Consider the following 25,241-nt stretch of genomic DNA (forward strand, 5'->3'; position numbering starts at 1 on the left):
TTTTGGCTTGTAGATACTGGTGGCCTGGTGCGCTGCCCCTAAACTTTCCTGTGACTGTGGGCCTACATCTCACCCATGGCTACTAACTAGCACCAGCACTTTCTTCTTTCTAACATTTTGTACATTCCTAGAATTCTTGGCCTCAGTTGAAGTGTGTAGCACAATTCTTGCTCCTCATTTTACCTGAGGCTCTTCTCCACTTAGCTCTGGCAATGGTAGAAACCTTTTTTGGTGTTGTTGATAAAACTGTCAGATCACATTCTCTTTCTTTCTATCCTCTTACCAATTGCCAGTTCCCAACCCCCCCCCCCCCCCTCCCCCAATCTCCCTTGATCCTTATCAGTTTCTTACTTGCTTCCTCCAATCCAACAGATTTTCTGTTCCCCAATCAAAATGTTCCTACTACAGACTTTGCAGTTCCAGGAGAGAGCCTCTTCTGTTCTTCCAACATTCTCCCCACTGCATCACCCCCGTACGCCCCCCCCCCCCCCCCCCCCCCGTGAAAATATTTCCTACAAGACTGGCAACAAATCCCTCTACTCATTACCCTATAACAGCTCCCACATTTCTCACTCATGGTCAGTTTTGAAAGAATAATTAAGTTTAAAGAATGTTTTAAATTTGTCAAGGATGTGAGACTGGCTGTATGTAAACAAAAAAACAACACAAGGTCTTATGTGCAGTTGTTGTTGTTTTTGTACTGATTTAGAGATACAATGACAGAAGAATGAATAAGTAATTACTTTGCTTTTAGAGAATTTACATTATCAAGCATGTTTGGTCAGGTTTTTAAATGTTTATAACTATGAAAATTTAGGTCTACATTGCCTCTAACTAACTAGTAAACAATACCGAATGTGTTAGTTAAATACGATTTAGAAACGTTTAGTACACTTTCATTGCAACAATAGACACTGATGAAACTAGTAGCTGTTTTTGTTGAATGTATTTTGCACTATCAAGAAAACTTTAATAGAATTTTTTGTGTTTGTGTCACGCAAAATTTTGGGTTATGTTGCAATTATCAGAACTTCAGACAACATGAAATTTTTCAAAAATAAGCTATTTCCTCTTAAATAAGTTCTTTTAGCGGATGAAGAAAATACCCGTGGTCTCACTCAGTGACCATCTTGTCTACAAGTCAGTAGAAAACTGAATACTTTGGACTGCTAGCACTTTGTGGCCACTGCCAACATTAAACAGCAGCACTTTTTTAGTAGTTGCTAAATTATTTTTTTCATTTCACTGAGCTGTGTTCCAGTTGCTTGTGCTGTAAAGAGTGATGTGACATTTCCTAATCCACATCTGGTATCATCTAAGCCAGTCCAACATGTTGTTCATCTAGAATAACACATTTCACTTCTTCCTCCCAAGCCATTGAAAGATGTTTAAGAAAAATGTTATTTACGTAGTTAGTAGGTAGATAATTTCCAATTGTGCATGCACTGGATTGACAAATGTGCAGGTTTGGACAAATGCATGAGAGCACAGAACATTGCCAAGGTGTGGTAGTGTATCCACCTGCTGCAAAAAGGTCACTTATGCTTTGGTTTTGCAACTTGGCAGTGCCTTGAAAATCAAGGAGCAGAGGGGCAGGCAGTAACGTCAACACCTGATAAACAGTTGAAGAAATATAACGTAAAAGTCATTCCTTTCTAAGATTCTGTTCAGGCATGATGTTCCAATCTACAAATTAATAAGAATTCCTTTCACGCAACATTGTAATCTCTATGTATAAAAAGCAATGTTCTAACTGATTTACAGTTCATCGCCTAGTCCAAACTGCTAAGGATAGAAATTTGTAAAAGGTGAGCATCTTATACTGTAGACATTGTTTAAGAAGGGATTTTTCGAAATTCCATCCCTAAGGGTTTTGAAATTTAACCTTATGGGGCTGAAATAATGGGTGAAAGCTTTTTTTTTAATGTAATTATTAAAGAACTACTTAAGTATTTTTATAGCTACATCTATGAACATTTAAATTTGTCTTCTCTGTAAGAAATAAAAAATACGTGTTGTCAATGTTTTTGAAAATTTAACCTCTAATGGGGTAAAACAAGAGTCAGATTGATTCACTGACTCATCATAGCTCAGCCCAAACCGCTAAGGCTAGAAACTTGAAGATTGGAGAGGCTGTTGAGCTTATAATGTAGGTATGTTTAAGAAAGTATTGCCAAAATTCCACTCCTAAGGAGGGTGAAATAGGGGATGGAAGGCTTTTTGAAAGTATGTCACTATTGAGGGAATTTTGAAGCTAGAACTACAAAAACTGGTATCAGGCTCATCGGTTAGAAAATAAAAAAAAGTATGTTTCAGCATTTTTGGAAATTCAACCACTAAGGTGGTAAAATAGTTGGTGAAAGCGTTTTTGAAACTACTAAAGAATTTTTAAGGCGACATGTAAGACAATTGGTTTTTGACTCTGTGATGGCTGGCCCGCTTTAATTCTTCACTTGTTTGCTCTCGGTGTTGACATACTGGGTTGCTACGCTGGTTGAAAAATGGGGTTTGTAATTCTGACACTGACTAGTGTAAATAATGTAGCCGACAGGTGCACAGTTGCATTTCACAGTACTTTAATTTCACTGTTCACAATCCCCCAATAATACACAGTTATATGGCCAGTGCACTATTGTTTAGCTTTCGATAAGCCTCATTATTAGTTTGCATGCAAACCTCCACATACTGCAACAATAGTTTCCTATTGAACTTCCATGAGCAGTAACAAACATAACCACGTAATTCACAGTTCTTTTGGAATAATCAGGTACGTATGGAACATACACTCATTTTTTTTAACACATGGCCTAATTTTGTAACACTTATTTCACAGTTAAGTTGAAGCATTGCTGCTGTTCTAACCAAAACAGGTTTGTCGTCTGAAACTTGGCTGTAGACTAACTGTCTTAACTGTCTTGGGACCAAAAATTGGACCCTTAGATATGATCACAATCATAGGTGCTGAAACTACACATTGTTGGAAGTTTAATTTACAGAAATTACAATTCAACTTAACTTATTAAATTAACTGAATACATAGAAACATTGGTTCTTTTTAACAGATTATTTTACTGCAAGAGTTAGGCTGATTTATTTGTTTAAATGATGGAATTAACATATATAGTTACACAAACAATACTTTTGACAAAACTGGAAATTACTTTGGAATTAATTGAGGGCTAGCTTTGTTAACATGTTTTCGAACAGACCCAAATAAATACTTTAAGAATACTATTAATTGCTCCTAAAATGTTTATAATTGGTACAGAATTTATGTTTGTTTATAAATCAACAATAGAATTTAAGTTACAAAACAATTACTGATTTCACCGAAAAAACAAAAGATACTAACTAGGCACTCAAAATAAATTAGAAAATTAAATACATACATAAAACTAAGCACAAAATTAGATCTTGTGTTATCTTCTTTAAAACTGAGGGCCAAACTTTCTCTTTAATGAAAATGCAGATAATACTCATATTATGTTAATGGTAATTAATTCAAAAATGAAAAAATGAATTTTAAGGAGGCAGATGGCAAAGAGGGGAAGTAAAAATATTCCAGCTTGCTTCGTCACAACTTCTCAGTATATGAAAAATTGGTATTTCATGCCTCGGTTAGATATCAAGAAATATTTTTTACGGTATTAAAGCTGCTATGGAAATATCTCCATAAGAACACAAATGGCGTGCTTCACAAAAATTTTGGAATCCAGCTATCAGAATCGCTTTTCGATCAGAAGTAAATTGGGAAAAGACCATGCTTATACAACCTTAATTAATATGAAAAGCTTAGAAGGCGTTCAATTTGTGAACAAGATAAAAATTCAATTAAATAAAAACAAAAGCTCTGCAGGCCAAACATTCTAGGCGAGTGAAGCAGCAGGCACTAACCCAGTAGTTAAAAATGGTGTTCAAACAGGATCATATTACTGAAGTGTTATTAGGTGTATATAATTTTGTCTGTACTGTATGCTGGTTTCTACATGCAAAATGGGTAGCAGTCTGTCACACGTATTACAGAAACTGGAAGAAATGTCAAATAATCTTAAACCACAGGGACAAGTATTGTCATATTTGAAGAGACAAGGAGAGGAAATAGTAATCTTTTCAAATGGCAAAATTTCTAATATAGACATGGCCATATTAGGTTACCAGAGTAGTTACACAATGCAATAGAAAAACAATGTAATTTAGTAAGGAAGGAGGTTGAAGAGCATTTTAAAGAGGTATACCTGTATGATAGATTTAAAATATTAATAGCATAAGGCCAGCTACTGGTAACAATAACATCACAGGTGATTGGTTAGAGCTGTAGCTCAAAACAGGAATGCATTTAACAGGAATGCATTTATGGAAACAATTCCCTAAATTCAAGCCTGATGGGGAAGTACACCCTACTTATTTTTAAGAGTATTTTCCAGAACATTACCTACTAAATGGGAGACTCAAGGAATACATTTTAAACTTAGGTACCCGGTGTGTGATGCTGGCAGAATGGAGATGTGCCCATTTCATTTGGAAGAATTAAAATGTAGGGAAGATTCCCCAGAAAAATTTAAAAGAAAATATTGGTCACCGAGTACACAGGAGAAATTAACATTCGAATTCTTAGAGTCTAAGAACTATAATAGTATAGGATGGTACAAAAAATACACCGAGTGGCACTTAACTGGATCTAAATAGTTAGGTAACCCAGTAAAGAAATTTCAATCTCCAGGAGAGCTGCACCCTCTGCAAACCTGGCAGAGTGATGTCTGCTGGCAGTCCCAATTTAATTGCTACATAGCTTCACATTTATTTTTCCATCAAACAGTTTCTTCCTCTTCAACTATCTTCCTATCTTTAACCAAAATCCATCTATTACTATCCTAAGAAGAAACATGAAGGTAGAGAGAAAGATATGCTATTGGAGACCTACGCACGAAAGACACATGTTATTACGTAACGATTAAAACCAATATGGGTGCTCGAGCACACAAAAACATGAACCAAATTAAAAAGCTCTTTCTGAATATAGGAAATGTGCTTTTGAATGTTTTGTATACATGATTTGCTACTTTTCTTTTCTATTGTGAATAGTGGTTGGGTTTCATATGTCTTTCACAGGGTAAGTTAAGTAAGGCAAGTTATTCGGTACATACTATGTGACATTTGGTACAGAAGTACTTATGATTAAGAGGTGTATTTTGTGTCACAACATACATACATACATACATACATACATGTTTTTAATAGCGGTGAAATACTGTAATTGACCAAACTCTTACAGATTGATGAAAAGAACTTAATTACTTCTGACATGGGTTTATCCAATCTACACTGGCTCCTCAGAACAGTGTTGATAGGATCAATTTTTGGGGCCTGTACAGGTGAAGCCAAGATAAGTCTGTTTTGTAGTGTATGACTAACACAATGCATCCTCTGGTGTCTCAGAGAAGAAACCATCAGGGAGAGTATCTTGGGATGGGGGCATGAGAATCAGTCTTTAAGGATGTACCTTATTTATTTCTTCTGTCCTAGCATGTTTTTTCTTGTATTTCGTTTGTTTCTTCTCCGACAGGAGATCAGCTCAATTTTTCTTATTTCCAGATTCACATATTTCTGTTGCTGAAACCATTCTTCTATGCCATATGGTGGTAGTAACAACCTGTTTCCACAGGTACGAACTGAGAGAGAATTCAAGTGACAGAGGGTAACACATGCAAGACAAAACTAAAAAGACGAAGGGAAACTATTCTCCAAGTGCAGTAAAGTTGGTGATCCGATAACATGTAAACAACGGGGAAATACCGTGGCAAGCAAACTACTGCTGCTGCCACAGTGGTTCAAATTAACATTATCGCTGGTAAGATAACATCAATTACTTGCTTAACAGATGAAGAGTGTAATGAATCTAAAAAACTTTGATTATCTCCGATAGGGTTGCACTAGTGCATAAAGAATTTGTACAGGTGTAAGAAAAATGCGATAGTTATTAATATATTACAACTTTAAATATAAACTGAAAAGATTAAAGAGCTATTAAGTAAAGGTTTTATAACTTATAATTATTAAAAAAATGAAATAAATATTAACAACGAACATAAAAGTGTGCTCAATAGAATGTGGGAAGCTACTTCATAACATATACAGCAAGTATTCATCTTAACAAATGAAGAATTAGGTACATTCACTCTTTACAACTAGCAATTTCTTGTGGTTTTTGAGGTGGGTGGAATGCAATTGCTTTGATAATAAACAAACATCATAATTCAGTAACAATAAATAGATCAATGGCGAATAACTTTTGACAACATTTGCATGAATGTTAAGCATTATAAAAGGGAAAACAACTGTAGAAAGAATAATACACGAGAAGGCTCTTTATTACATAGTTAAAAAGAATATAGTGTGAGAACCGTAGGTAAAAAAGAGGGACTAGGAACTGGGTAAAGTTGATATGCTGTGGAGAAACTTCATCACTGGCAGATATATAAAGTTAAGTGTCAGAGGCCATGCATTAAGGTCAAAATTTTTAAGATAGGGTAGATCCTGAGTTTATGTACGTATGGGAGAGAGGAAGGGTGGGAAAATCCAGGGAAGGGAAGGTATAATCCCCAGTCAGGTGTATCTACAGAAAGAATGAACTGACCCATTTTTGTATGGAACGATAAAGAAAGGGACACTCACATCAGAAAGACAACAATGAATATACACAGTATCTGGCTGGAGGATAAGATTTAAGTGCAACTATTACAGACATAGCAAGCTATAAAGTGACTGGTAGTCACACAAATGAAGTGTTCTTCAAAGTAGAACAAGATTTATAGACTTACCTGAACAATGCCTATTTTCAGAATTTTTGTTTCCATAATTGTACGACTTACCACAGATCTGAGACTTGGAACTGTGCAGATTAGTGTTTGTTAAAATGTCAGCCTGTAACTCCTTGTGGTAGAGAGAGACTTAAACCTTTTCTATCTCAATAAAATTGAGAACCTTGTGATGTTACAAAACAATGATTTACAAACAGTGTAACGTACATTACCTGTGGGTAAAAGCAATGTGATAATGATCGAGCATGGTCAAATAGGACAAATATCTTTCATAAATTTTCTTTACCTATGAAAATCTAACAATGTACATATGAAACTGCTGGATGAATCCTAAATATAAGTGTGTGTGTGTGTGTGTGTGTGTGTGTGTGTGTGTGTGTGTGGGCGCGCACGAGTGCGTGCACGTGCACGTACAAGCGTGTATGTTCCACATCTCATATCATTTGGTTGACAGATCATTTGTTGAAGTAAAACACCACTTTGGCTTAGCCCAGTTACAGAAAGTGGATGTTATATTATGCTACAACTACTTATGCCACTATTCACACAGAGAATCTATATCTGCACTTCACAAGCCTTACAGTGTATAGTGAAGTGTACATCATATACCTCTATCATATCCCCTTCCCCATTACAATCAATTACAAATTGTGCAGAGGATGGATGTATTTCAAAATTAAGATCTGACAGCTCAAAAAGACCTAAACAAATATTCTTTGCGGCAAGAAAATCATTATTTAAATGGAATTTGATGCATGAATTTTAACCTGCCATTCATTCTCAACTGAAACACATTGTTAAGACACTTTTAAGACATAGAAAATTAGAGGAACATTACCTTTAACCTTGTGTGATTGCGCCAATCCGTAATGTCTATAGAACCGAGGCCACCAATTATCAATTCAAGTTCACGTTCATCAAATGCTCGAAGAAGATTGTTGGGTATTAATTCAGTGAAACCTTTCTGTAGAGCTAGGAACTGTTGCTCAATACCTCTCATAAATCTGTAGTTCACGTACAGCCTTGAAAAGGAATACAATTATTAGCTTCCACAGGAAGATTCACTTGCAACTTTAAAAATTAAATATTAAAACTGCAGACAGACACTAACCCACACACATTATAAATATGTCTGTATATATCTATGGTCCACATCTCCTCCCAAAACCACTGGACTCATTTCAAACAAATGTCGTACACATTTCACTTCCTGTCTGGAAAGAATCACTGTGGGGGTAAGAACCACCTATCTATCAAAGGGATAGAGGTGAAAATGCAGTGTAGCCCACAATGTGTGAATACCCGTGCTTCATTCATCCAACATTTGAGAATGAGAGCACTTGATCTGATTTTAACAGGGAAGCTAAAACAGTTTAGGTCTATCCCACCACTGGCCACACCAAAGCTGAGTTTATTGTGTGGTAGTGAGAGCACTTAGTGACTTGCAATAAACTTTACACATAATTTCAAACTTTTATGAAAGTTTTTCTCGCTGACAACACCCACAAAATAATGAAAGGGAGAAAAAAGTTTATTGCTTATGACATTCTACATCTACATCTACATCTACATGACTACTCTGCAATTCACATTTAAGTGCTTGGCAGAGGGTTCATCGAACCACAATCATACTATCTCTCTACTATTCCACTCCCGAACAGCGAGCGGGAAAAACGAACACCTAAACCTTTCTGTTCGAGCTCTGATTTCTCTTATTTTATTTTGATGATCATTCCTACCTATGTAGGTTGGGCTCAACAAAATATTTTCGCATTCGGAAGAGAAAGTTGGTGACTGAAATTTCGTAAAAAGGTCTCGCCGCGACGAAAAACGTCTATGCTGTAATGACTTCCATCCCAACTCGTGTATCATATCTGCCACACTCTCTCCCCTATAACGCGATAATACAAAACGAGCTGCCCTTTTTTACACCCTTTCGATGTCCTCCGTCAATCCCACCTGGTAAGGATCCCACACTGCGCAGCAATATTCTAACAGAGGACGAACGAGTGTAGTGTAAGCTGTCTCTTTAGTGGACTTGTTGCATCTTCTAAGTGTCCTTCCAATGAAACGCAACCTTTGGCTCGCCTCCCGACAACATTATCTATGTGGTCCTTCCAACTGAAGTTGTTCGTAATTTTAACACCCAGGTACTTAGTTGAATTGACAGCCTTGAGAATTGTACTATTTATCGAGTAATCGAATTCCAACAGATTTCTTTTGGAACTCATGTGGATCATCTCACACTTTTCGTTATTTAGCGTCAACTGCCACCTGACACACCATACAGCAATCTTTTCTAAATCGCTTTGCAGCTGATACTGGTCTTCGGATGACCTTACTAGACGGTAAATTACAGCATCATCTGCGAACAACCTAAGAACTGCTCAGATTGTCACCCAGGTCATTTATATAGATCAGGAACAGTAGAGGTCCCAGGACGCTTCCCTGGGGAACACCTGATATCACTTCAGTTTTACTCGATGATTTGCCGTCTATTACTACGAACTGCGACCTTCCTGACAGGAAATCACGAATCCAGTCGCACAACTGAGACGATACCCCATAGCTCCGCAGCTTGATTAGAAGTTGCTTGTGAGGAACGGTGTCAAAAGCAATCCGGAAATCTTGAAATACGGAATCAACTTGAGATCCCCTGTCGATAGCGGCCATTACTTCGTGCGAATAAAGAGCTAGCTGCGTTGCACAAGAGCGATGTTTTCTGAAGCCATGCTGATTACGTGTCAATAGATCGTTCCCTTCGAGGTGATTCATAATGTTTGAATACAGTATATGCTCCAAAACCCTACTGCAAATCGACGTCAATGATATAGGTCTGTAGTTAAATGGATTACTCCTACTACCCTTCTTAACACTGGTGCGACCTGCGCAATTTTCCAATCTGTAGGTACAGATCTATCGGTGAGCGAGCGGTTGTATATGAGTGCTAAGTAGGGAGCTATAGTATCAGCGTAATCTGAAAGGAACCTAATCGATATACAATCTGGACCTGAAGACTTGCCCGTATCAAGCGATTTGAGTTGCTTCGCAACCCCTAAGGTATCTACTTCTAAGAAACTCATGCTAGCAGATGTTCGTGTTTCAAATTCTGGAATATTCCATTCGTCTTCCCTGGTGAAGGAATTTCGGAATACTGCGTTCAATAACTCCGCTTTAGCGGCACGGTCGTCGATAACAGTACCATCGGCACTGCGCAGCGAAGGTATTGACTGCGTCTTGCCGCTTGTGTACTTTACATACGACCAGAATTTCTTCAGATTTTCTACCAAATTTCGAGACTATGTTTCGTTGTGGAACCTATTAAAGGCATCTCGCATCGAAGTACGTGCCAAATTTCGAGCGTCTGTAAATTTTAGCCCATCTTCGGGATTTCGCGTTCTTCTGAACTTCGCATGCTTTTTCAGATGCCTCTGCAACAGCGTTCGGACCTTTTTTTGTACCACGGGGGATCCGTTCCATCTCTTACCAATTTATGAGGTATGAATATCTCAATTGCTGTTGCTACTATATCTTTGAATTTGAGCCACATCTCGTCTACATTCGCATAGTGAGTTCGGAAGGAATGGAAATTGTCTTTTAGGAAGGCTTCTAGTGGCACTTTATCTGCTTTTTTAAATGAAATTATTTTGCGTTTGTTTCTGATGGATTTGGAAGAAATGGTATTGAGCCTAGCTACAATGACCTTGTGATCACTAATCCCTGTATCAGTCATGATGCTCTCTATCAGCTCTGGATTGTTTGTGGCCAAGAGGTCAAGTGTGTTTTCGCAACCATTTACAATTCGCGTGGGTTCGTGCACTAACTGCTCGAAATAATTTTCGGAGAATGCATTTAGGACAATCTCGGAAAACGTTTTCTGCCTACCACCGGTTTTGAACAAGTATTTTTGCCAACATACCGAGGGTAGGTTGAAGTCCCCACCAACTATAACCGTATGAGTGGGGTATTTATTTGTTACGAGACTCAAACTTTCTCTGAACTGTTCTGCAACTGTATCATCGGAGTCTGGGGGTCGGTAGAAGGAGCCAATTATTAACTTAATTCGGCTGTTAAGTATAACCTCCACCCACACCAATTCGCACGGAGTATCTACTTCGACTTCACTACAAGATAAACCACTACTGACAGACACAAACACTCCACCACCAATTCTGCCTAATCTATCTTTCCTGAACACCGTCTGAGACTTCGTAAAAATTTCTGCAGAACTTATTTCAGGCTTTAGCCAGCTTTCTGTACCTATAACGATATCAGCTTCTGTGCTTTCTATTAGCGCTTGAAGCTCAGGGACTTTTCCAGCGCAACTACTACAATTTACAACTATAATTCCGACTGTTCCTTGATCCAAGCACGTCCTGTAATTGCCAAGCACCCTTTGACATTGCAGTCCATCCCGCACTTTCCCGAGGCCTTCTAACCTAAAAAACCGCCCAGTCCACGCCACACAGCCTCCACTACCCGTGTAGCCGCCAGCTGAGTGTAGTGAACTCCTGACCTATTCAGCAGAACCCGAAACCCCACCACCCTATGGCGCAAGTCAAGGAATCTGCAGCCAATACGGTCGCAAAACCGTCTGAGCCTCTGATTCAGACCCTCCACCCGGCTCTGCACCAAAGGTCCGCAGATGGTTCTGTCAATGATGCTGCAGATGGTGAGCTCTGCCTTCATCTCGTAAGCAAGACCGGCAGCATTCACCAAATCAGATAGCTGCTGGAATCCAGAGAGAATTTCCTCAGATCTAAAGCGACACACGTCATTAGTGCCGACATGTGCCACCACCTGCAGCTGGCTGCACCCAGTGCTCTTCATGGCATCCGGAAGGACCCTTTCCACATCAGGAATGACTCCTCCCGGAATGCACACGGAGTGCACACTGGATTTCTTCCCCTCCTTAGCCGCCGTATCCCTAAGGGGCCCCATTACGTGCCTAACATTGGAGCTCCCAACTACCAGTAACCCCACCCTCTGCGATTGCCCGGACCTTGAAGGCTGAGAATGATCCTCTGAAACAGGGCAGGCAGCTGCATCTGGCTCAGCCAGAGACAGTGCCTGAAACCGGTTTGTCAGACGCACCGGGGAGGCTTTCTGATCAGCCTCCGGGGACGCCTTTCGCTGCCTGCCACGCCTTGGAACGACCTCCCAATCAACCACAGGCGAGGGCTCAGCCCCACTGCGGGCAGCAACCGGGGCAACCACAGCAGCAGACCGATCTGGGGACAGACGGGACGAGGTTGATATCCCCGTGATAACCGAGTCCGGCTCCCCACAGTGGTGCCCATTGGCAACAGCCTCAAGCTGCGTGACCGAAGTCAGTGCCGATTGCAGCTGTGAGCGAAGGGATGCCAAGTCAGCCCTCATCCGAACACAGCTGTTCATGCAGTAAAACTGCCAAATCATGCAAGATATTTAAATTTATTTCTTTTTTGTTACTAATTACATTCACAACACATTTTGCAGACAGTGGCCACATATACCACTGGATGTATCTGCAATATTGTATTACTGCATTCAGGTATAGAACATTGTAAACACTGAGCCACGTACAAATACCTTAAATAGATTCAAAATCTGTGTATACATGCAAAGCCATAAGTAAAAAGCTCACCCTAAACCCCTGAAACAATATCAACCAAATTTGGTACAAATCAAATAATGAAAAATACAGGATGGAATTTAACAATATCATGAAAAGCATAGTTGCTGCTCACCATACAGTGGACATCTGAGTCACAAAAAGGCACAACAAGAAGACTGGGAGTAGATGGGCATAGCTAGGGGAAACGAGGAGACAGAAAGAAAGAAGGGTGTGTGGAAAGGAAAGAAAGATGGGGAGGTGGAAAGGAAAGAATGAGGGGAGTGGAAAATGGAAGGAGAGGGAAATGGACAGAGAGAGGAAAGAGGAGATCGGCAGAAAGGGATGGGGGGGGGGGGGGGTGGAGAATCAGAGAGGGGCGAGGAAGAGGTGGGCAGAGAGAGGGGGAGGAGGAGATGGGGAATAAATACATACTCGGGCAATGCTGGCTACTCAGCTAATTAAAAATAAAATGGGTGAATTAATAACTTTATCATGAAGTCTGAGCAGAGTCTTGCTTCTACTGGACTGTTTTCTCCTTAACTTCAACCATGTTTCATCAATAATGGGAAATATCCAATACTGCCAGAAGTGGCAGTGGAAAGCTAAGAAGGTAAGATTACAATTCACACCAATACAAAGATGAATTATTATTAACATTTGGTAAACCAAGTTCCATAAACCAAGTCACCTTTCATAATCATGTTATAACACTGAGGTAAATCATATAATCAGTTCATAATTCAATTTGCCATATTACTCATGTGAATAAAACAAATAGCTTGTTCTCATTGTTTTTACGGATATTTTGGTCTGTTTCAGAACAATGTGTTTCCTCATATTGAATGTCCAACGACATTAATGAGAAGGTAGCAGTCTTCTAAAGAACGTAATTATTACAATGGAAAACTGACCCATTTCCTAATAGATGTTTGCTACTAACAACTTTTTTTATTTTCTTTGTGACTTTAAACAGTTACAAATATCCACAGAAGTATATCATCCTTAATGTGAATGTTTACATGATGATAAGACTATTGGGGATTGCAGTCAGCTGCATCATGTGTTGACTGATTATGTATCTGTATCCAAGAACAGGAACTGTAAATTTCAATAGCAAAATCATGCCTACCCTCTATTCACATCCACACAGCTTTGACTCCCATTTCACTTACATTTAGAACACTGGGAGTAATTACATTACTAATCATAGAGTTTTCTTCATGCTTACAATAATGCCAACTACAATGGCCATAAATAAAAGCTATGTTATCCTTGTATGGCTCCAGGTCAACTAACTGTATCCACATCCAAGGTCAAAAATTTGTTTTGCAGGTTATTCATATCTAGAATCTACTTTAATTTTCAGCACTAAACCGTAATTTCAGCACACAGTGAGAGAGATCCTGGATCTCTTTCTATGAAAGATCCTGTCAGGATGTTTCAATATGAGTTCAAAGTTCACCAGTAACTATTTGTGACACATGAGAGCCCAATCTAAAGTTCATTTGGTTATAAACAAGTTGTATGCAACTACAAAAAAGGCCCATCTCTTATTTATGTTCTCTCTCTATTCTAAATTCTCTCTTGAGGAATACAAACAATATGGTTCTAACTATTATTTTACAGAAATGTCAATTGGCACACCACAAAGGCCACTACTACTACTACTACTACTACTACTACTACTACTACTACTACTACTACAGTCAGTGTGACTGCCAGTGTGTGTTGAATATTAAGATATTCATTGATGTATTCAGCCAATCAAACACTGTATCAGTTTTAAAATTTCATTATAAACCAGGCTGAATAAACTACCAGATTTTACTTGTCAGTTCTTGGAGGGGTTTCTGTACCGAGGATCACATAATTTCTAGTGTCAATAGTGACTCATCGTCAGCCCATTGCTGTCCAAGGCAGCTGATTGCCAGCAGTGGATTTTCCAAATAATCTAATATGGTGACCTTACACACCTGCCCTATTCTATTTTCTTTGTACTGAAGTGGTCTGCAGTTTCCAGACCACAATTTACGAAACAGTACAACAGAATTTTAAAAAAATTGTAGACTTGCAAGTGCAGTTAAACAAAAGGCATTTGACAACATACCTATTTTATAATAAGTATACGATCTAAACAAATACAACAAGACCTCCATTGGGAATTGACACACACACACACACACACACACACACACACACACACACACACACGGTCACAGTCTCTGGCTGCTGAGGCCAAAGTGGCCACATAAATACTTTTAAAAAATGTGCTACAAGTGAGAATTGAACCAGCTACTTCAGGATTACTAGACTAGTAGCCACTACCTATGTACTCGTAGTTACAGTAATTCCATTGAACTGTGCATTGTTGTTGTTGTTGTTGCTGCTGCTGTTGTTGTTGTGATCTTCAGTCCAGAGACTGGTTTGATGCAGTTCTCCACGCTACTTTATCCTGTGCAAGCTTCTTCATCTCCAAGTACCTACTGCAACCTACAACCTTCTGACTCTGCGTAGAGTATTCATCTCATTGTCTCCCTCTGAAGTTTTTACCCTCCACGCTTCACTCCAACACTAAACCCCTTGATGCCTCAGAACATTTTTACCAACTGATCCCTTCTACTACTCAAGTTGGGCCACAAATTCCTCTTCTCCCAATTCTATTCAGTACCTCTCAATTAGTTATGCTGAAAGCAAGGGGAAACTACAGCCATAATTTTTTCTGAGGGCATGCAGCTTTACTGTATGATTATATGATGATGATGATGATGATGACGATGACGATGGCGTCCTCTTGGGTAAAATATTCCGGAGGTAAAATTCCCCAATCTGATCTCCAGGCGTGGACTACTCAGGAGGATGTCGTTATCAGGAGAACAAAACTGGCGTTCTACAGATTGGAGCGTGGAATGTCAGATCCTTTAATTGGGCAAATAGGTTAGAAAAGTTAAAAAGGGAAACGGATAGGTTAAAGTTAGATATAGTGGGAATTAGTGAAGTTCAGTGGCAAGAGGAACAAGACTTTTGATCAAGTGAATACTGGCTTCTAAATACAAAATCAAATAAGGGTAATGCAGGAGTAGGTTTAATAATGAATAAAATAATAGGAGGGTGGGTGAGCTGCTACTAACAGCATAGTGAATGCATTATTGCAACCAAGATAGACGCGAAGTCCATCCCTAACCCAGTAGTACAAGTTTATATGCCATCTACATCCACTGATAATGAAGAGATTGAAGAAATGTATGATGAGATAAAAGAAATTATTCAGCTAGTGAAGGGAGATGTAAATTTAATAGCCATGGGGGACTGGAATCAATTGTTTGAAAAGAAGGAGAAGGAAAAGTAGTAGGTGAATATGGAATAGGGGTAAGAAATGAAAGAGGAAGCCGGCTGATAGAATTTTGCACAGAGCACAACATAATCATAGCTAACACTTGGTTCAAGAATCATAAAAGAAGGTTGTATACATGGAAGAATCCTGGAGATACTAAAAGGTATCAGATAGATTATATAATGGTAAGACAGAGATTTAGGAAACAGATTTTAAATTGTAAGACATTTCCAGGGGCAGATATGGTCTCTGACCTCAATCTATTGGTTATGAACTGTAGATTAAAACTGAAGAAACTGCAAAAAGGTGAGAATTTAAGGAGATGGGACCTGGATAAACTGAAACAACCAGAGGTTGTAGAGTGTTTCAGGGAGAGCATAAGAAAACAATTGACAGGAATGGAGGAAAGAAATACAATAGAAGAAGACTGGGTAGCTCTGAGGGATGAAGTAGTGAAGGCAGCAGAAGATCAAGCAGGTAAAAAGACGAGGGCTAATAGAAATCCGTGGGTAACAGAAGAAATATTGAATTTAATTGATGAAAGGAGAAAATATAAAAATGCAGTAAATGAAGCAGGCAAAATGGATACAAACGTCTCAAAAAGGAGACCGACAGGAAGTGCAAAATGGCTAAGTAGGGATGGCTAGAGAACAAATGTAAGGATGTAGAGGCTTACCTCACTAGGGGTAAGATAGATACTGCCTACAGGAAAATTAGAGAGACCTTTGGAGAAGAGAGAACCACTTGTATGAATATCAAGGGCTCAGATAGAAACCCAGTTCTAAGCAAAGAAGGGAAAGCAGAAAGGTGGAAGGAGTATATAGAGGGACTATACAAGGGTGATGTACTTGAGGACAATGTTATGGAAATGGAAGACGATGTAGATGAAGATGAAATGGAAGATACAATACTGCGTGAAGAGTTTAACAGAGCACTAAAAGACCTCAGTCGAAACAAGGCCCCGGGAGTAGACAACATACCATTAGAACTACTTACAGCCTTGGGAGAGCCAGTCCTGACAAAACTCTACCATCTGGTGAGCAAAATGTACGAGACAGGCAAAATACCCTCAGACTTTAAGAAGAATATAATAATTCCAATCCCAAAGAAAGCAGGCGTTGACAGATGTGAAAATTACCGAACTATCAGTTTAATAAGTCATGGCTACAAAATACTAAAGCGAATTCTTTACAGACGAATGGAAAATCTGGTAGAAGACACGTGAGACAATACTCAACCTATGACTATTCTTAGAAGCTAGATTAAGAAAAGGCAAACCTATGTTTCTAGCATTTGTAGACTTAGAGAAAGCTTTTGACAATGTTGACTGGAATACTCTCTTTCAAATTCTAAAGGTGGCAAGGGTAAAATACAGGGTGCGAAAAGCTATTTCCAATTTGTAGAGAAACCAGATGGCAGTTCTAAGAGTTGAGGGACATGAAAGGCAAGCAGTGGCTGGGAAAGGAGTGAGACACAGCTGTAGCCTCTCCCCAATGTTATTCAATCTGTATATTGAGCAAGCAGTAAAGGAGACAAAAGAAAAATTCGGAGTAGGTATTAAGATCCATGGAGAAGAAATAAAAACTTTGAGGTTCGCCGATGACATCGTAATTCTGTCAGAGACAGCAAAGGACTTGGAAGAGCAGTTGAACGGAATGGACAGCGTCTTGAAGGGAGGATATAAGATGAACACGAACAAAAGCAAAACGGGGATAATGGAATGTAATCGAATTAAGTCGGGCGAGGCTGAGGGATTTAGATTAGGAAATGAGACACTTAAAGTAGTAAAGGAGTTTTGCTATTTGGGGAGCAAAATAACTGATTATGGTCGAAGTAGAGAGGATATAAAATGTAGACTGGCAATGGCAAGGAAAGCGTTTCTGAAGAAGAGAAATTTGTTAACATCGAGTATAGATTTAAGTGTCAGGAAGTCGTTTCTGAAAGTATTGGTATGGAGTGTAGCCATGTATGGAACTGGAACATGGATGATAAATAGTTTGGACAAGAAGAGAATAGAAGCTATCGAAATGTGGTGCTACAGAAGAATGCTGAAGATTAGATGGGTAGATCACATAACTAATGAGGAGATGTTGAATAGAATTGGGGAGAAGAGGAGTTTGTGGCACAACTTGACAAAAAGAAGGCATCGGTTGGTAGGACATGTTCTGAGGCATCAAGGATCACCAATTTAGTACTGGAGGGCAGCGTGGAGGGTAAAAATCATAGAGGAAGACCAAGAGATGAATACACTAAACAGATTCAGAAGGATGTAGGCTGCAGTATGTATTGGGAGATGAAGAAGCTTGCAAAGGATAGAGTAGCATGGAGAGCTGCATCAAACCAGTCTCAGGACTGAAGACCACAACAACAACAACAACAACAACGTCTGTCTGGAGGTGCCGCAGAGAGCGGGGATACTAGTGTCACTGTCGCCCGTCATGTGGCCCGATGACCACGAGTGATGGCCGAGGTGCTATTTCTTTCCACTGGAGAACCCGTTTGGTTGTCATCCACTGCAGCACATGGTGCGTCGAAGATATTCCATACCCTGTAGCAAGCCATCCAGGGCTTCCACTTCAGCAATATAATGCCTGCCCGCACATGACAAGAGATTATATTGTTTGTCTTCAGTTTGTCAAACCCTATCTCAGCCAGCAAGGCTGCTAGATCTTTTCCAAGTTGAGATCATCTGGAGCATTATGGGCAGGGCCCTCTATACCATAGGAGGACATTTTTTACAACTCTATCAATCAATGCCAAGCTGAATAACAGCTTGCATAATGACCAGAAGCGGACCAATGTGTTAGGGATTTGCTCTACTTGTGAAGCTCTTTCTCTTGAATAAATCATACAATTTCTCTGAAACTGTAAACATTTGTTTGTCTGTAGATGTGCATCAAATCTACCAACCTCCGTCTCATTCAGATAACTCCACCCCCCCCCCCCTTCTTTTTAGTGTATGTCAAATACTTTCCACTGAATATCAAAAAAAAAAAAATCTTCTAATCATCAAAACGGAATTTTTTAATTTTTAATTTTTATTTTTTTATTTATTTATTTTTTAGATCATGTTGTACAGCTTTAGGAAACTGTTATCCAGGCACAATCTTCAAATCTTATGAGTATGGTGAAAATTGAAGGGGTTCAGTCATAAGGTCCCCCTGTAAGCAACAGCATACCACCCTTCATGTGACAGCACATTAAAATCCTAGTTCTTACACAGCCTCATACAAAGCATTCAACATGTTGGAAATATTTCACATGACTGCAATCAAATGTGCTGATGTTACATGTATTGTTCATCCTGCACTAATCTTCCTCAATTACAGACAGCACCAGCTTTGACAACATCCCAGACTGGTGAGACACCATACTTCCATTGTGTGTGTGTGTGTGTGTGTGTGTGTGTGTGTGTGTGTGAGAGAGAGAGAGAGAGAGAGAGAGAGAGAGAGAGAGAGAGAGAGAGAGAGAATGTGAGTGCACGTGCTTCAGAAGGTTGTCTGGCCAAAAGCTAAAATGTATGCTAGTCTTTTTGTTATGCTTGTCTGAAACTCAAAGTCTCCTCTTTATGGTGAGTAGTTATCTATCCTTTTCATAACACAGGTTGTATCAAAAAGAATCATCTGATTTGGCATGTCTATACATATGTTTATTAGTTTCAGAAATAGAGTGACTTTTGTTTTTTGATGAACAGGAAACTCAAGAAGGTTTTTCATACCTTTCCCTAGGTGTTCAATACGACCCCCCACCCCCCTTGAGTTGGAAGGCATATGTCAAGTCAACGCAGTGTTCAAATTTTTCCAACACTGCAGCGAGAATGTCGTGAGTTACATCTCCCACTGCTGCTGTTATCCAATCTCCCACAGCTGCTGTTATGCAAGTCTCAGTTCATTTTTTTTTTTTTGTAACGGAGGCACATAAACAGTCTTTTTTTACCCCCCCCCCCCCCCCCCCCCAAAGAAATAATCACACACAGTCGGCTCCAGTGACCTATGAGGCCTGTAATCATTTGGTCCAATGTGACCGATCCATTGTTCAGTGATCCTTTGATTTAAAAATTCCTGCACTTCCAGATGGCAGTGTGGCAGTGCCCCATTCTTTTAGTAAATTAAGTCATTCGGAGCAGTCTCCAATTGTGGGAAAAGAAAGTTCTCAAGCATATCAAGATACACTACGTGATCAACAGTACCTGGCACCCCCCCCCCCCCCCCCCCAAAACATACGTTTTTCAATTAGATGCATTGTGCTGCAGTTACTGCCAGGTACTCCATATCAGCGACCTCAGTAGTCATTTGACATCGTGAGAGAGCAGAATGGGGTGCTCTGCAGAACTCGTGGACTTCTAATGTGGTTAGGTGATTGGGTGTCACTTGTGTCATACGTCTGTACGCGAGAATTCCACACTCCTAAACATCCCTAGGTCCACTATTTCCAATGTGATACTGAAGTGGAAATGTGAATGGACACACAAAGTACAAAAGTGTACAGGCTGACCTCGTCTGTCGACTGACAGAGACCGCCGACAGTTGAAGATGATCATAATGTGTAATAGCCAGACACCTATCCAGACCATCACACAGGAATTCCAAACTGCATCATGATCCACTGCAAGTACCATGACAGTTAAGCAGGATGTGAGAAAACTTTGATTTCACAGTCGAGTGGCTGCTCATAAGCCACACATCACGCCGGTAAATGCCAAATAATGCCTCACTTGGTCTAAGGCGCATAAACATTAGACGATTGAACAAAGTGAAAACGTTGTGTGGAGTGACGAATCATGGTACACAATGTGGCTATCTGATGGCAGGGTGTGCCAACATTAAAATCCATAGGTGGTAGTGTTAGGGTGTGGTCGTGTTTTCAATGGAGGCGGCTTGCACCCCTTATTGTTTTGCGTGGCACTATCACAGCACAGGCCTACATTGGCATTTTAAGCATCTTCTTGCTTCCCACTGTTGACAAGAAATCCACTGATGGCCATAGCATCTTTCCTGCTCATAACGCACAGCCTGTGGTGGTGTGGTTACGTGACAATAACATCCCTGTAATGAACTGGCCTGCACAGAGTCCTGACCTGAATCCTATAGAACACCTTTGGGATGTTTTGGAACATCGACTTCATGCCAGGCCTCACTGACCAACATTGATACCTCTCCTCAGTGCAGCACTCCATGAAGAATCGGCTGCCATTCCCCAAGAAACCTTCCAGCACCTGACACTTGATTCAATGTATGCCTGTGAGAGTGGAAGCCTTCATCAAAGCCAAGAGTGGACCAACACCATACTGAATTCCAGCATTACTGATGGAGGGCACCACGAACTTTTAAGTCATTTTCAGCCAGGTGTCCAGATACTTTTGATCACATACTGATGTGTTTCCTGAAAGAGTGTTCTAAACAAAGAAAAATGGACCGTACACCTTTTCCTGTGAAACTGCACAAAACACATTAAATTTTGGAAAATCCCTTTCATGTTGTACAACTTCACGTGTTGGTTCCATACCCCATATTCTCATGTTATGACAGTTCACCTTTCCATTTAAATGGAATGTTGCCTTATCACTAAACACTAAGTGTTGAAGAAAACTGTCATTGTCCATCTTCCCAAGAACGAAATTACAGAACACACATTGTGGTTTCATTCAGATAGATTACAAGCATGCACAAATCCATCTTTACTACAGCTGAACATGCTTTCAGTTGTTCTCTACGAAGTACAGAATAGTTTGAGAAATTGGTAAAAGAGTATCCAAATACAGTCTCTTATTGCTGTTTCCAGTAGCAGTCAATTGTCACTCTTGCACCAAACCATATATTCTCAGCTTATGGCATTCTCTATACTTTACTACAGAACAGTAGATCGATCTTATCTTTTGTAATATCCAACTTTTTGCTTATAAAGCCTACAATTCTTCCTTATAGGCCTGTTGAGTATCCACTTATTCAGGTTTCTCCATCACCAAGAAACATCTGACTGCTCAAATTACAAAAACTAGAGATATTTTTAAAAACTGTGTTGTTAAAAGGTTCTGTTATTTCAATAAACATTCACATACCATAATTCTTGGCTGATACACTGCACTTACAACTTTAATGATTGGGTCAAATTTATCACATGCACAAAAACTGCAGAAATTTACAAAATATACCTGCCACAGTTATTATTTCACAGCATATTAAATAAATAAAATACTTACTGAGAACATAAAGAATCTTCAGGATATAATTTTATTGTTCATGGTAAACATTACTTGCAACTTACTTTACATATTCTCGTTTGTTTTCTTCTGTTACATTAATATCCTTTCCCCCAGGTTTCAGCTCATGCACCTTCAATACTCCAAAGCTGTTGTGCTCCACAGCAAAAGTTGTATCAATGACACCAGTGAGGCTGTTTTCCCTAACAAAATAAGGAATACAATTAACATCTTAACACAATCAGAACGATATAAAAACTAATTATCATGTAACATGTAGAATGAAATTCTGAAAATTGATCTATGATTATGATTCTTCATGGTTTAGCAATATTAATAAAGCATCTGTGTGTGTCATTACAAATTGATATAAGGTATAACACATCTGAAATCAAGTGTGCGGACTTCTGGTCAAACCTGGTAAGTAGGGTCCCACAATTTATTATAGATAATGTGTTTTCAGAACTTCTCGAGTTGGTCCAAGAGTGGGTTTTAAAGAATTAATAAAAGATTTGTTGCTAAAACTATAATCAACTTGTTTGGCTCATGCAAAAGTGGAACTGAAAAACTAAATGGGATTGTTATTAGAAGAAGGGGGGGGGGGTGGGGGGGGGGGGGGAGAAAGAGAAGGAGAAGAAACTTTCCCGAAAATAATGCTGCATACAGTTCATTAGGACAATGATTCAGGGCTGTATAGCCATACTCCCCCGACTTTTATAAGTGAAGGGAACAGAAAAAGTGACAACTAATAATGGTGTGAAACTTCCTGCCAAACATTTTACAGCTGGTTAGGGCAAACACTCATAGCTTCCATAGTATTATATTTCAGTGGTAGTTATACTAGATTAGATTAGATTAGATTAGATTAATACTTGTTCCATAGATCATGAATACGACACTTCGTAATGATGTGGAACGTGTCAGGTTAATAAAAGATGTCTGTACAAGAAATTACATTACACAAAATATTGCATGACACTAATGATTAAGTCACCATTGTCACCATTGCTGTTACTAATTGGGCAGGCCTCCAAACATCCCGTTCCTAGCATGCATTGTCATTTACAAACAGTTTAAGTATCATTTGTTCAATTCTCATAAATATTCAGAATGTCCAGAGAATATTTTACTTTTTTCTATTAAGTCTGATACTAAAACAGCCTTCTTTCGAAAGAACATACTGATCATTTTTAGAATATCAGTAATTAATTGCAACCTATTTATTTCCTAGTATAAATCACAGATATGAATAAAAGTGCATATAAACTATTATATTTTGACTTAAAGACCATATTTGCTCTTTTTGTTTCAAATTCTTTGATTTCAGCTTGCTTTCATTTGTTTAATAATCATTCCTCTTCTCTTTCACCTTCCTCCTCCTTATTTTTTTTATATCATCTTTGCAGAAAACCTCTCAAATTTGGGTACGCCTTTGAAAATAATTTGAGTATATCAAATTCAGAATATATACAGGATTTCCACTTCTTTTGTAAGATTTTATTCCGTCTTCAATTCTTTTTTCTCTGCAAATCAAAAATTCAAGTCTGACACACCCTGCCTTTGAATCTGACATTCTTCTATTTGATGTCAATCTTCTCTGGGTTACTCTGTGGCTTAGTGCGACTTCAGAATTCAAGCAGGAAAATGCACGTATTAAGTTGCATCTGAGAGGTGATCTTTCTTGGAGCTTCTCTACTATGACAATAATGCATGTTTGCAGGCTTTCTTTTCGCAAGAATATATCTTCAGATATTTTCTTTCTTAAGTTCACATCTTGCAGCAAAAGCCAGCTTGAACTGTCTCGCTCTAATTAGATTCTTTACGTTCTTCAAGTCGATTTTCATTAAAGATGGGTTATGCTTTTAGAGACACCTAGTTTCACAACTCGTTACATCAAAGTATTCACAAGATTATGCATTCATAAATGGAGACATCAGAATACCATTCTTCAAATCAAGTGAAAATAGTACCAAAATATGTGCTGTTGAAACGAAGAATTTCACTTATGGAGCTAGCAATTTGTCATTGAAAGCTTCAGCAGCATTTCTGAAACTTTATAACTGAGGAATGCTTCTCGATGTTTGCATCTCATAACACAAGTTCAAGTGCGGTCAAGACTTTTCACTGCTCTTTCAGCTGCACTGGCATTTTTGACCAATCTTCTTCCACAAAATGACATAGGAAAGGATGTAGATTCGGTTATCTCAGTGTATTGTGACCTCTGTGCAGACAAATCAAGAAATAAATAATACAGGGCTCTCAAAAATGACACAATTTCCCAGTTAGTTTTGGATGTACCCAGGGTTGCAACTAGCTTCCCCAAGTGAAATTCCCTGTTATTTCCCTGATTTCCAGACAAGTTACAGCATTTTTCCATGACAAATTTTGAGATCTCAAGGGTGAATAAAGACATAAGTTGAACAAAAAATTGAGGGACTTCTGATTTCTAAAAATGTGAGTAAAAACTCTAAGTATGAACAACAACAATTTGTAATGGACTCTATTTAGATGAAGAAAGCAAGCCAATTGGTGTGTGTTTCATTAAGACCAGTGATGTTATTTTATTTCAATGAAACAAAACATATTTGCTGACAAAAATACACATTTCCTTAGAGTCGCAAGACATATGTTAAAAAACCTTCACTGATTTCAGAAATAACCTCAGAGAAAAGTATACCTCCTGAAAGAAGTGTATAAGGCAGCGAAGAGTTGTGCAAACCAACACTACAGGTGACTGCCAATAAAATGACGGTTCCACTATTTTTGTTCTACTATGTTCATTATTGTCAGTTGTACCCACTGTGTTACGCCTATTAATTTAGTGGTATGGTGTGTCCGCTTGCTTGATGAATGGTAATGTATTTGCCTACCACATACCGGGCCAGGGTTCGATTCCTAGCCGAATTGGAGTTTTTCTCTGCTCGTCGACTAGGTATTGTGCTGTCCTAATCTTCATTTTATGATCACCAATAAGCAAGTCGACCAATGTGGCATCACCTGCATGAAGAACTGCAACCCGGCAGCCGAACTTCCATGGATGGGGCCTCCCAGCCATCAATGCCACATTATCATTTAATTTTACAGGTACCATGTAATTTTTCTTTTGAAGTGTATATGAATGCATAGTGTACAAACAACCAGCAACTGCCACAATTTTCTTCTTCTTATTGTTCATAGTTTTTAATATACAAACTACTTTCACAGTGCCAAAATGTACTAGAATAAGTAAAATGGACCAACTCATTAGAGATACCACCAGAAATGGCCTGCAATTTTGGCCCATCAAGGAAGTACACT

The 25,241-nt window shown here is 39.0% G+C and overlaps 1 protein-coding gene across 2 annotated transcripts in view; it reads right to left on the reverse strand.

Moving 5' to 3' along the window:
• LOC126335532 (E3 ubiquitin-protein ligase SMURF1) overlaps positions 1–25,241 on the reverse strand; it is a 187,480-nt gene that overhangs the window by 13,502 nt on the left and 148,737 nt on the right. For both annotated transcript variants that reach the window (XM_049998905.1, XM_049998906.1), the window contains 2 exons: positions 22,010–22,147; positions 7,657–7,840 (listed from right to left, as the gene is read on the reverse strand). In XM_049998905.1, coding sequence (XP_049854862.1) covers positions 7,657–7,840; positions 22,010–22,147 — 322 coding nt within the window. The remainder of the gene's footprint in view (positions 1–7,656; positions 7,841–22,009; positions 22,148–25,241) is intronic.

This window comes from Schistocerca gregaria, chromosome 2, assembly GCF_023897955.1.
Source record: "Schistocerca gregaria isolate iqSchGreg1 chromosome 2, iqSchGreg1.2, whole genome shotgun sequence".
In the NCBI taxonomy this organism is placed as follows: Eukaryota; Metazoa; Arthropoda; class Insecta; order Orthoptera; family Acrididae; genus Schistocerca; species Schistocerca gregaria.